This window comes from Ranitomeya variabilis, chromosome 6, assembly GCF_051348905.1.
Source record: "Ranitomeya variabilis isolate aRanVar5 chromosome 6, aRanVar5.hap1, whole genome shotgun sequence".
Taxonomy (NCBI): Eukaryota; Metazoa; Chordata; class Amphibia; order Anura; family Dendrobatidae; genus Ranitomeya; species Ranitomeya variabilis.
In genome coordinates this window covers 31,416,715-31,430,460 of record NC_135237.1, presented here as the reverse complement: position 1 = coordinate 31,430,460, position 13,746 = coordinate 31,416,715, and the positions used below count along the sequence as shown (strand labels likewise).

Sequence of the window (13,746 nt, the reverse complement as noted above, 5' to 3'; positions counted from 1 at the left end):
ATACAACATTAAGCTTAAGATTAATAGGGGTGCCCAAACTTTTTCATATGACTGTATTGGCCGGGATTTCGGTTTGTTTTGGGATTTGTGGGGAAAAGGTTCTGAGCTCCCTAGCAAGAGTAGGGAACCAATGAACCCTGGAAGGGTGTCGCCACACCCGGAGTCAGACAGGTTTCCTTTTTGTGTTCTGGTTGGGGATGAGGAGGAAGTGTCCCCTACATCTGACATTCTGGAGTTAGAGGTAACCGGTGAAAATTTTGGGACTGCCCAATATAGGGACCCCACTCTGAGGGAAGCCTTTAATAATGTCACAGTTATTGACGGGGTGGTACAGGAGCCGGGGGCAGACACAAGATTTCCCCATTTTATGATGAGTGGGGAGTTGTTGTACCGGGTCACGAAAATAAGGGAGGAGTTGGTAGAGCAGTTGGTAGTGCCGGGTCCATATAGACGGAAGGTGTTGGACATGGCCCATTCACACATCTTGGGTGGACACCTAGGGGTGGAAAAAACGCAGGAACGGGTTGTGCAGAGGTTCTATTGGCCTGGGTGTCACCGGGAAATAGTGAACTACTGCAGGTCCTGCCCTACATGTCAGCTAACTGCTCCCACTCCGCATTTCCGGAACCCCCTTGTGCCCCTGCCCATTATTGAGGTGCCGTTCGAGAGAATTGCCATGGACTTGGTTGGTCCCTTAGTTAAATCAGCCCGGGGCCATCAGTATATATTAGTCATCCTGGACTATGCCACACGCTATCCTGAGGCAATTCCTCTGAGAAATTCTTCCTCGAAGAGTATAGCCCGCGAGTTGGTCCATGTCTTTTCCCAGACAGGTCTGCCGAAGGAGATCCTGACTGACCAGGGGACACCTTTCATGAGCAAAGTGATGAGGGAGTTGTGCAAAGCCCTGAAAATCTCCCAGTTGAGGACCTCGGTGTACCATCCCCAGTCAGATGGCCTTGTTGAGAGATTTAACAAGACACTGAAGAGCATGCTGAGAAAAGCTATAGAGAAAGATGGTAGAGACTGGGATTGTCTCTTACCCTACCTGATGTTTTCTATTCGTGAAGTTCCACAGGCCTCCACAGGGTTCTCACCGTTTGAGCTTCTATATGGGCGACATCCGCGAGGACTCCTGGATATAGCCAAGGAAACCTGGGAAGCCGAAGTCACGCCCCACAGAAGCGTCATTGAGCATGTGGCCCTGATGCAGCAGAGGATTGCAATGGTGATGCCTATTGTGAAAGAACACCTCCTCCAGGCACAAGAAGCTCAGGCCAGAGTCTACAACCGGTCTGCAAGAGTGAGGCAGTTCAATCCGGGAGACCGAGTTCTTGTGTTAGTTCCGACGGTGGAGAGCAAGTTCTTGGCCAAATGGCAAGGGCCATATGAGGTTGTCGAGAAACTTGGTGAAGTAAATTATAAAATTCACCAACCAGGAAGACGGAAACCATTCCAAGTATACCATGTCAACCTCATCAAGCCATGGCAAGATAGAGAGCCGACAGTAACTCCATCGTTGTTAAGAAACCCAGAAGGTGAGGTTGGAGCGGTTACTATAGCGGAGATGCTATCGAAGACCCAGAAACAGCAGTGCCGGGAGTTACTCCAGAAAAACAGGGACATGTTTTCAGAGTTGCCAGGACACACGAAGGTCATAGAGCACGAGGCCCTAACAGAGCCACATGTGCGGGTGAACGTGAAGCCCTATCGTATTCCTGAGGCTCGTCGAGAAGTTATCTCCAAGGAAGTGGAGCGTATGTTGAAGCTTGGAGTCATTGAGGAATCCAAGAGCGGTTGGTCGAGCCCAATTGTCCTGGTCCCAAAACCTGATGGAGAGTGGAGGTTTTGTAATGACTATTGGAAGTTGAATGAGGTCTCCAAGTTTGACGCTTATCCCATGCCCCGCGTTGATGAGCTCATCGAAAGGCTTGGGCACGCCAGATATATATCTACCTTGGATTTGACAAAGGGGTATTGGCAGATCCCCATGGCACAGGAAGCCAAGGAGAAGACGGCCTTTTCGACACCTGATGGATGCTTCCAGTATGTCCGGATGCCGTTTGGCCTACAGGGAGCTCCGGCGACCTTCCAGAGGGCTATGGATAGAGTCCTTGCACCCCATAAGGCCTACGCTGCTGCGTACCTAGATGATATCGTCATCTTTAGCCCGGACTGGGAGAGTCATCTGGAGAAAGTCCAAGCGGTGTTTGATGCTCTAAGAGAGGCGGAGTTTACAATAAACCCGAAGAAGTGTGCCTTGGGTAAGGAAGAAGCTAAATACCTAGGCTATATAGTGGGTCGTGGAGAAATAAAGCCCCAAATCAGGAAAGTGGAGGCAATCCAAACATGGCCGAAACCACTCTCCAAAAAGCAAGTTAAAGCCTTTCTGGGAATCGTGGGATATTACAGAAGGTTCATCCCGAACTTCGCCTCAGTGGCTGCGCCTCTGACTGATCTGCTAAAGGGGACAAAATCGGTGATGGTTAAATGGTCCGAAGAGACAGAGTCAGCCTTCCAAGAGTTGAAAGGGGCTCTATGTAAGCAGCCCGTTCTGATGGCCCCAGACTTCAATAAAGAATTTATTCTTCAGACATGCCTCAGATGTTGGGGTAGGAGCAGTCCTTTCCCAAGAGCTACATGGGGAGGAGCATCCTGTTCTCTATCTGAGTAGAAAGCTGTCCTCATCTGAGAAGAACTACTCAGTCGTGGAAAAAGAGTGTTTGGCCATAAAGTGGGCGGTGGACACGTTACGGTACTATCTGCTGGGTCGTAAATTCAGACTGATATCTGACCATGCCCCACTAAGATGGATGAGGGAAACAAAGGGTAGAAATGCTAGGGTCACCCGTTGGTTCTTAGCCCTGCAGGACTTCAGTTTCCATGTGGAACATAGGGCCGGAAAGCTGCACGGTAATGCGGATGCCCTATCAAGAATCCCTTGTTTAGTAGGGAAAAGTGCCAAGCCCCACAGCTTTAGGCAGAGGGGGGAGGTATGTAGCATGCCTAAAGGGTGTGTAGTCGACGGGAGGTATGTGCCACATAAGTGCCTTGTTGCTGTAATGTAGCCCGGAGTATTTCTTTGTTGTATATAACCATGTATATATGTGTGTTCCAGGACCTGTGGTGATGTCAGACCACATGGCTAATCATGTGATGGGTTACTGGGTGTGGTTAGCTCTATATAAGACAGGCTAATGCTTAACACAGGGGGGTATGTGTGGAGGTGAAACCCTCCTGAGTGTGTTAAGGTTACAGGACTAAAGGCCCTGTCTCACATAGCGAGATCGCTAGCGAGATCGCTGCTGAGTCACTAGTTTTGTGACGCAACAGCGACCTCAGTAGCGATCTCGCTATGTGTGACACGTACCAGCGATCAGGCCCCTGCTGTGAGATCGCTGGTCGTGTCGGAATGGCCTGGACCTTTTTTTGGTCGTTGAGGTCCCGCTGACATCGCTGAATCGGTGTGTGTGACACCGATCCAGCGATGTCTTCACTGGTAACCAGGGTAAACATCGGGTTACTAAGCGCAGGGCCGCGCTTAGTAACCCGATGTTTACCCTGGTTACCAGCGTAAATGTAAAAAAAAACAGTACATACTCACATTCTGATGTCCGTCAGGTCCCTTGCCGTCTGCTTCCTGCTCTGACTGAGATCCGGCCGTACAGTGAGAGCACAGCACAGCAGTGACGTCACCGCTGCGCTCTGCTCTCACTGTACGGCGGCACTCAGTCAGAGCAGGAAGCAGACGGCAAGGGACCTAATGGACACCGAAAGGCGAGTATGTACTGTTTGTTTTTTTGGTAACCAGGGTAAACATCGGGTTACTAAGCGCGGCCCTGCGCTTAGTAACCCGATGTTTACCCTGGTTACCCGGGTGCTGCAGGGGGACTTCGGCATCGTTGAAGACAGTTTCAACGATGCCGAAGTCGTTCCCCTGATCGTTGGTCGCTGGAGAGAGCTGTCTGTGTGACAGCTCCCCAGCGACCACACAGCAACTTACCAACGATCACGGCCAGGTCGTATCGCTGGTCGTGATCGTTGGTAAATCGCTATGTGAGACGGGGCCTTAAGCCTGGTGGACTGGACACTTTGTTTTTCTTTTCCTGAACTAAAGGCTATTTGTTTGCTGTTATTTTTCCATGTGGTTTATGACGTAATAAACCCTGTGAACTTTAAAGGAACGTGCATCCTGAGTGTCAGCCGTCGCACCTGAGTGAGTGAAATCCCTACAATAGATACATAATAGATGATAGATAATAGAAAGATTAGTTAAATAATAGATAGATAATAGATAGATAGATAATAGATAAATAGATAGATAGATAGATAGATAGATAGATAATAGACAGATAATATATAGATTAATGGATAGATAATAGATAGATATTAGATAGATAGATAGATAGATAGATAGATAGATAGATAGATGATACATAGATAATAGATAGATATTAGATAGATACAATGATGCAGATGGACGGTGTGACACATTCTGTCGTTCTTGTGTGACGGATACTTCTGTCGCTTTCTCGCTCGCTTGTTGTCGGATCATTTGTCACTGTCATTAATGACTTTTCTGGACTGACGGACTCTCCCACTGTTGTGTGACATGCTCCCCCTCAGTATGCCTTTGGCCCTCAGTGCATGCTGGGAGTTGTAGTTTCCGAACATCTGTAATATCTAACATCTTGTCTTATTTCTTTTCAGGTGTTCAACACATATTCCAATGAAGACTACGACCGGCGGAACGATGAGGTTGACCCAGTAGCGGCTTCCGCAGAATACGAGCTGGAGAAGCGAGTGGAGAAGCTGGATTTATTCCCAGTGGATCTGGAGAAAGGTGAGTTTTCGTCTCGCTAATTGAATTTTAATAGGAGGTTTCCTTGGAGAAATGGCAGCAGCTTGTTATAATGAGAGAGGCGTCGCACCAGGTATCGGAGCGCAGCTCGTGTAACTGATACTCTCATTCACCGCGCTCGTGAGAAACGTCAGGAGCCCGAAAATCCAAACAGCAGGATTTACCCTAGGACTGGCCATAATGCGACCCTTGCCTAGTGCACAGAACCTTTGTAGCTGGGCGGAGCGCTGAGATACAGAAGCCACTCAGATCCAGTCATCCTGCCAGCTTCCGAGCAGCGCTTACAAGCTCAAGCAAACCGCTTGTGTTCCTTTAATACTAGACTGGCCACCTCTGATGGACTGCAGCAGTGGCTGGCAACCTAGGCAACATTTTTTTGAACATGAAGAGGAATTTTAATAAAAGATACATTGCAAAGTTGCTTGTTTTTGCAAGAACTGAACATTTTCCCAATTTAGAAATGTAAGCAACCTCTTTAAGAATAATTTTCATTGGCTGAAACACTTGTTTAAACCAATATAACTGCTGAATTAGAAGTAGGAAATACAGGGAAGATCGGGCATATTAAACTTCAGACAAATGTCGGGAGATAGAAGGATTGGGCATGTTGTACTGAAGACGGATGTCAGGAGAGAAGGATCGGGCATGTAGAACTTCAGACAGATGTCGGGGAGAGACGGATCGGGCATGAGGAATGTCAGACAGATGTCTGGAGAAAAGGATCGGGCATGAAGAATGTCAGACAGATGTCTGGAGAGAAGGATCGGGCATGTAGCACTTCAGACAGATGTCGTGGGAGAGAAGGATCAGGCATGTAGAACTTCAGACAGATGTCAGGGAGAGAAGGATCGGGTATGTAGAACTTCAGACAGATGTCAGGGAGAGAAGGATCGGGCATGTAGAACTTCAGACAGATGTCAGGGAGAGAAGGATCGGGCATGTAGAATGTCAGACATGTCTGGAGAGAAGGATCTGGCACGTAGAACGTCAGACATGTCTGGAGTGAAGTATCGGGCATGTGGAACGTCAGACAGATGTCAGGAGAGAAGGATCGAGCTTTTAGAACGTCAGACAGATGTTGGGGAGAGAAGGATCAGGCATGTAGAACATCAGACAGATGTCTGGAGAGAAGGATCGGGCATGTAGAACTTCAGACAGATGTCGGGGAGAGAAGGATCAGGCATGTAGAACTTCAGACAGATGTCGGGGAGAGAAGGATCGGGCATGTAGAACTTCAGACTTATGTTAAGGGAGAGAATGATCGGGCATGTAGAACATCAGACAGATGTCAGGAGAGGATTGGGCATGTTGGACTGCAGACAGATGTCAGGGAGAGAAGGATCGGGCACGTAGAATGTCAGACAGATGTCGAGGAGAGAAGGATCGGGCACGTAGAATGTCAGACAGATGTCGAGGAGAGAAGGATCGGGCATGTAGAACTTCAGACAGATGTCGGGGAGAGAAGGATCGGGCATGTAGAACGTTAGACAGATGTCTGGAGAGAAGGATCAGGCACGTAGAATGTCAGACAGATGCCGAGGAGAGAAGGATCGGGTATGTAGAACTTCAGACAGATGTCGGGGAGAGAAGGATCGGGCATGTAGAATGTCAGACAGATGCCGGGGAGAGAAGGATTGGGCATGTAGAACGTCAGACCGATGCCGGGGAGAGAAGGATCGGGCATGTAGAACGTCAGACCGATGTCTGGAGAGAAGGATCGGGCATGTAGAACGTCAGACAGATGTCTGGAGAGAAGGATCGGGCATGTAGAGCGTCAGACAGATGTCTGGAGAGAAGGATCGGGCATGTAGAACGTCAGACAGATGTCTGGAGAGAAGGATCGGGCATGTAGAACGTCAGACAGATGTCTGGAGAGAAGGATCGGGCATGTAGAACGTCAGACAGATGTCTGGAGAGAAGGATCGGGCATGTAGAACGTCAGACAGATGTCTGGAGAGAAGGATCGGGCATGATGAACTTCATCGCTGATCATTTTGCTCGCAGAGGAGGCATCTGGTACTAGATCTCTCTGGTGGTGACGTTCTCCCCTCTTCCCATGCAGGACAGATGGACGCTCGGCCGTGCTCGTAGTGTAAAGTCAATTTTTAGGAAAGGCAGCAAGACACAATTCTCCATGAGATAACATCTCTGAATGTTTTTGCTTTAGAGTCAGAGGGAGATTCTTCATTACGCAGCACAATTTAGGGCTGCCTTGGACCCTTCGTATGGTCATGATTTCCAGCTCTGGCCCTAAACACGTCACCTGGTGCAGAAGTTTGGGAATCCTGAAGCACCAAGTTCTCCACCGACTTGCATTGTACGTGCGGTCGCAGTCTTTGCTCTTGGAGGTTGATGAGACGCTTCATTACACAGGTTCTAGACGAGAACGTCCTACAGCAGGTGATAGCGTCACCTCACAGGAGAAGAGCGCATCCTGCAGTCAGTTCTCTACGTGACCTTCATCTGCCCGGCCTCAGGTGTGAATACATTGATTGCACGCTTCATCAAGTCGAGGATTTACCAGACTAGTGTTCTTCCCTTCAGCTCTCCTACGTCACCACGACCATGCCAGCCGGAAAGGTTGCCGCCTGTAGATTACCTGTGGTAAAGAAGGCATCACAGCGCCCTCTGCTGGACTGTACTGCATGTGCATGGCTTGGTCTTTATGACCTTGACTATCATCTAACGGGCATTTCTTGGCTATTACTGTACACTGGCTCCGAGGCCTGTCCCTGAATGGAGATCGCCTTTTAATTTCAATTAATTGCTGCAAAAGTGCATGTGTGCCCCCTAAATTCACCTGAAAAGTGCCATCTATAGTAATTTTTTATAATATTTTAAAATGATTCTTTAAATTATTAATAATGACCCAAAGCTCCCCCAGAGTTCCTCTTCCAGTAATAGTGCTCCCGCGTTATACCCCAGTGGTAATAATGCTGCTCCAAAATGCCCCAAAGGCAATAGTGTTCTCGTATTATATCCCAATGGTAATAATGCTCCTCCTGAGTGCCCCCAATAGTGATAGTGCTCCCGCGTTATACCCCAGTGGTAATAATGCTCCTCCAAAATGCCCCCAATAGTAATAGTGCTCCCGCGTTATACCTCAGTGGTAATAATGCTCCTCCAAAATACCCTCAATAGTAATAGTGCTCCCGTGTTATACCCCAATGGTAATAATGCTCCTCCTGAGTGCCCCCAGCAGTAATAGTGCTCCCACGTTATACCCCAATGGTAATAATGCTCCTCCTGAGTGCCTCCAATAGTGATAGTGCTCCCGCGCTATACCCCAATGGTAATAATGCTCCTCCAAAATGCCCCCAATAGTGATAGTGCTCCCGCGTTATACCCCAATGGTAATAATGCTCCTCCAAAATGCCCCCAATAGTGATAGTGCTCCCGCGTTATACCCCAATGGTAATAATGCTTCTCCAAAATGCCCCCAACGGCAATAGTGTTCTCGCATTATAACCCAATGGTAATAATGCTCCTCCAGAGTGCCCCCAATAGTGATAGTGCTCCCGCGTTATACCCCAATGGTAATAATGCTCCTCCAAAATGCCCCCAATAGTGATAGTGCTCCCGCGTTATACCCCAATGGTAATAACGCTCCTCCAAAATGCCCCCAATAGTGATAGTGCTCCCGCGTTATACCCCAATGGTAATAATGCTCCTCCAAAATGCCCCCAACGGCAATAGTGTTCTCGCATTATAACCCAATGGTAATAATGCTCCTCCAGAGTGCCCCCAATAGTGATAGTGCTCCCGCGTTATACCCCAATGGTAATAATGCTCCTCCAAAATGCCCCCAACAGCAATAGTGTTCTCGCATTATATCCCAATGGTAATAATGCTCCTCCAGAGTGCCCCCAGCAGTAATAGTGCTCCCGTGTTATACCCCAATGGTAATAATAATGATCCTCCAGAGTGCCCCCAATAGTGATAGTGCTCCCGTGTTATACACCAATGGTAATAATGCTCCTCCAAAATGCCCCCAACAGTAATAGTGCTCCCGTGTTATACCCCAATGGTAATAATGTTCCTTCAAAGTAATAATACTCCCATCATAGAGAAATTAGCTGTATTATTCCCCCTTTAGTGCCTCTCTGTAATAGAGCCCCTCAAAGTGCCCCCAATAGTGATAATATTCCTCATGGACTGATTGGACGGAGGAGGCAATGTAATCAGTGAGGTTCTTCTGGGGAATATACAGTGAAATGAACATGGAACGATCGGCCATAACATGGAAACCACCTGCTGATATCATATATTCCGTGTAGGGTACTCGGTCTGTCCAGTGTTGGGTCGCTGGTGTGTGTCTGATTCGTGTGATGCCAGGAGCCGAGGTTTCCCGGCAGAACTATGTAACTATTGCGTTATGTAAGTCGTCACCTGGTGGCCATCACCTGGAAGACAATGTGATACGTCTATATGTTGGATACATTTAGAAGTTGGACTTATGGTGTAGCTGAACTCTGTAGTTCCACTCTCTCCTTAACCGTCTGATCTTCTCTTACAGATGAAGAAGGTCTCGGCGTCAGCATCATTGGAATGGGGGTTGGAGCGGACACGGGGCTGGAGAAACTTGGAATATTTGTCAAAACCGTTACAGAAGGAGGAGCTGCCCAAAGAGACGGCAGGTACGAGCAAGAAGTCGCCTGTGTTATACCGCTGGGATGTATGGATTCTCGACACTAGACATGGATGGGAGAGGCTATAGGTGCAAGAAAATACAGTAATGCAGCCCGGGCTGTGATTGTAGCCTCCACAGAACCCCCAGATTCCAAATTCTTTGTTGTAACATCACCGGAAATTTATAGCCCTGAACTAGAAAGAAAGGTCCAAAACTTGCAAACATGAAATGTGAAAATTGAAGTGCATTACTGCACTAGAAATATGAAAAATTGAGAAAGTTTAGTGCATAAATTGGCCAATTCATGTGTACCTGGTAGCCACGATAAGGCGTTTCTCTGGGAAACCTAGCAGTGCCTTTCCTCGCTTAGAATAATGTCTTTATCTGTATAGGAACATAAATCCTCTGTTAGACTAAAATCTCTCTCTCTGTGGAGGGGTAGTGGTCCTGCTGGGATTAAAAACACCTGTGGCTAAAAGGAGGAGTGCTCAGTCAGAAGGCTAGTGAATACAAACTTCAAAAAACTGACCGTCACATCCAAACATAGACTAAGTGTGAACAGGTGCTGAATCTATGTGCTAAGCTTTCTCAATTTTCACATTTCATGTTTGCAAGTTTTGGCGCTACAGAGTGCTGCCTTGTTGTTTGAGAGTATATGAGTTGGTGACTCTAGGTTCAGCACCTGTTCACACTTAGTCTGTTTCAATGTGACGGTCAGTTTCTTAAAGTTTAGAAAGAAAGGTAGACATGTGGATAGTCAGAACAGTGAGCTGGTGCGGTTCTCTGCTGGACATAAGAGCGCAATTCAGAGGAGATGAAGCAACCTGCCACTCAATTCAGAGATAGATAGATAGATAGATAGATAGATAGATAGATAGATAGATAGATAATAAATACTGTAATAGATAGATAATAGATATATAATAGATAGATAATAGAATAATAGACAGATAATAGATAGATGATAGATAATATATAATAGATTAATAGATAGATAGATAGATAGATAGATAATAGATATGTAATAGATAGATAATAAATAGATAGATAATAGCTAGATAATAGATAGATAATAGAAAGATAATAGATAGATAATAGATTAATAGATAATAGATAGATAGATAGATAATAGATTAATAGATAGATAATAGATAGATAGATAGATAGATAATAGATATGTAAAAGATAATAGATGGATAGATAATAGATAGATAGATGGATAATAGATAGATTTATTTCTAGGCTCTATTCACACATCCATTTGTTACGATCCGTGAGAAACAGACTAGATTTTTTTTGCAGTTGTCGTTTTAAAAACGAATGAAACTTGGATGGAGTTCTGCAGTATAAATACATAAATAAATAATCTTTATTTTTATATAGCGCTAACATATTCCGCAGCACTTTACACATATTATCATCGCTGTCCCCGATGGGGCTCACAATCTAGATTCCTTATCAGTATGTCTTTGGAATGTGGGAGGAAACCGGAGAACCCAGAGGAAACCCACGCAAACACGGGGAGAACATACAAACTCTTTGCAGATGTTGTCCTGGGTGGGATTTGAACCCAGGACTCAGTCTTCCCCGTTGCGTCCGTTAAATACCGGTCCTCATAGTTTTTAATGTCCGAGTCTGATCCACAAAGCGGATGATAATAGGCCGGGCTCGGAGTCTCGCGGACCGGATGTGTGTACGGATCCATGAAACTCTATGTGCTGTCCGAAGAAAAATACAGGCAGCACTAGCACACGTTCCACGGATGTATGACTACAGCCATCTGCCCTGGAGAGGTGTATTTGATTAGTTTTAGGGTCCCATTAAACAGAGGTCACCTCGTCGTGGCTCGTGGGCTCTCATGAATTGGCCAGTTTGTGTGCTAAGTACTTTCATGTTTTAAGTGTATCCTATATAGCGGATCCTCCACCTGCCACCAGACCGCAGGCCACGGGGGAGGTAATTGGAGGCACTGGTTTCCCGTGTTCTCTGGGTCGATAATAATTTGACAAATTAGTGGAGAGGTGATCGTTTTTGTAGATAAGTATGCATTGTTATTAATAGGTATAAAAGGACGGTAACAACAATGTCCGAAAAAAAGTTCCACGAATCGTCCCCAAAAAACCTCCAAAATTATTTGGTCATTGTGACAAAAAATTGTAGCAAGAATATACCTAGAACTAAGGGGATGAGGGTAACATTCTACAGCCTGCGCCATTTTTTTATGTGTTCAAAATAAGATTAAATAATAAAACAAGAGTCTCTATATTTTTTAGGATCCGATATTTTTATGATGGAGACATCAATTCTGAATTTACAGGAGAAAATATTCACAATGTGATGTTCTGCATCGCGATAACCTTTAAAGGTCAAAATCGACGTCGCCCCATAGATCGATTCTGACAATGTTCGGGAGATGTCTTATTTTCTTCCTATTATTGCAGTTGGAAAGTATTTATGGGGATTTTGTAAATTATTGGGGGCTTCATACTTATGTGTAGATATAGGACAGGCACCTGCGCGCCTCCACGTGCCAGCACACTTAGTACCGCTGAATCCAGTGATAACACTCAGGCTACCTGCAGCCACCAGCAGAGGGAGCTCACAGCGTACATATGTATACATATGGCTTCCAGTGATTGCTCCCCCTTGTGGCCGATGCTGGTAGGGTTTTAAAGGAGACTTGCTTTCTCTATATGATGTTCTGCTCATTCTAATGTCAGGTGACCCCCTAATTTACGGTTAGAGATAAGCAGTAACCTGTTTAAGTGGCCATGTGAGTAGTCCGATGCCACAACACAGGTGTCCCGTCCCGTGACCCGCCACGTTCCTGCTTGCCGATGCATTTATAGTAAATAGTCACGCCCCCAATGCCCCTACAGGTTAATTTGCATGTGGATAATAAGCTTGATTTCTCTGCGTCGGCACATCGGATTACTACAAGACAAGTATTATTTTTATTGCTTTCTAAGACCTATAATGTCATGCCACTAATACCAGGAGTAATATCATCCTGACAGGTTCCCTTTAAAAATTCCCATCCATCCCTTTAAGCTGAGCTCCTTATCGATTATTATTGTATGCTGTTGCAGGATGGTTTTTGCCGTGATGGAAAAATTATCAGAAAAAGATTCTTATCGTAGTAATTAGAGACCCTATGAGGGAGTGAACAGGGCGGCCTTTATTTCAGCGAGCGCCATAATTAGCGCACATGCAGCTGTTTCCCCGGATAATTGGGGGTCTGCGGGTAGTTATTTCACATCGCCGGGCTGATGGGAGCAGCATTAGTCATGGATCTGCCTGATGAGCCTTTGTGATACGAGTGACAGAACCGGAACATTGGAACTTAGAGGACGAGAAGTCCGCGGAGCCCAAAAGCTGCAATATAAAGAGGAGCCGGCGCTTCTCCAGTGTAGTCAGTGACAGTGTACTCGCTATGGAATAAGTTGGTGAAATAAGGCTACTTTCACACACAGCATATTTGCTGCGTATTTTTACGCGCGCGTATTTTGCTGCTGCTTTACCTGCGTTTTTTTACGCAGGCAAAAAACGCAGCTGCTTTCACACACAGCGTTTTTTGCTGCGTTTTTTGCAGCTGCGTTTTTTTCAGCATTGTGTACTGAAAATAAAGTTTGTTTGAAAAAAAAAAAAAAGGGGAAAAAAAAAAAGTCATTGAGGTCATTTCCTGTCTTTATGACTCAGAATACAATACACACTGGAGTTAACATCATGTCGATTCTGCCAGCTGCAATGGCCTTGAGCCAAAGACGCCTCAGCAAGCGGAACAGACATCAGCTGGGGTTTACTAACCCCACTGTCACTAACCCCAGGTTACTAGGGCAGGCGTCAGTCAGACGCCCCCCCTCGTAACCCTGTACGGTAAGGGTATGTTCACACGATCCTGATTTCAATCCTTTTTTTTCAGGACAAAAACCGCAGCTCTTGGCAGAAAACGCAGGTGCGTTTTTGATGCGGTTTTTAGTGCGGTTTTTTATGCAGTTTTCTCTGCAGATTGTCTGTGTTTGACACAAATAAAGCTTTAACCAGTGGGGGAAAAAAAAAAGAAATGATGTCATTTCCTTGTCCAACCCTTTTCTTCTTCCATCCTCCATTTTGGGACTAAACACCAAAATGAGTGGACGTGTTTTGAATGACAGCGCTCCGCAGAGTGCTGAGCGTAGGCCAGATCACAGCCCGCGGATCCAGCTCTATCTAGCTATTTAAGTCTACGTTCACATTTGCGGTCTGCGCCGCAGCG

General features: G+C 46.1%; 1 protein-coding gene across 5 annotated transcripts in view; it reads left to right on the top strand.

The window, feature by feature from the left end:
• PPP1R9A (protein phosphatase 1 regulatory subunit 9A) overlaps window positions 1-13,746 on the top strand; it is a 187,915-nt gene that overhangs the window by 113,329 nt on the left and 60,840 nt on the right. For all 5 annotated transcript variants that reach the window (XR_013216747.1, XM_077268155.1, XM_077268153.1 and 2 more), the window contains exons 3-4: window positions 4,711-4,843; window positions 9,378-9,498. Coding sequence is in view for 4 of the 5 variants with exons in the window: in XM_077268155.1 (XP_077124270.1) it covers window positions 4,711-4,843; window positions 9,378-9,498 (254 nt within the window). In the remaining variant the exon portion in view is untranslated. The remainder of the gene's footprint in view (window positions 1-4,710; window positions 4,844-9,377; window positions 9,499-13,746) is intronic.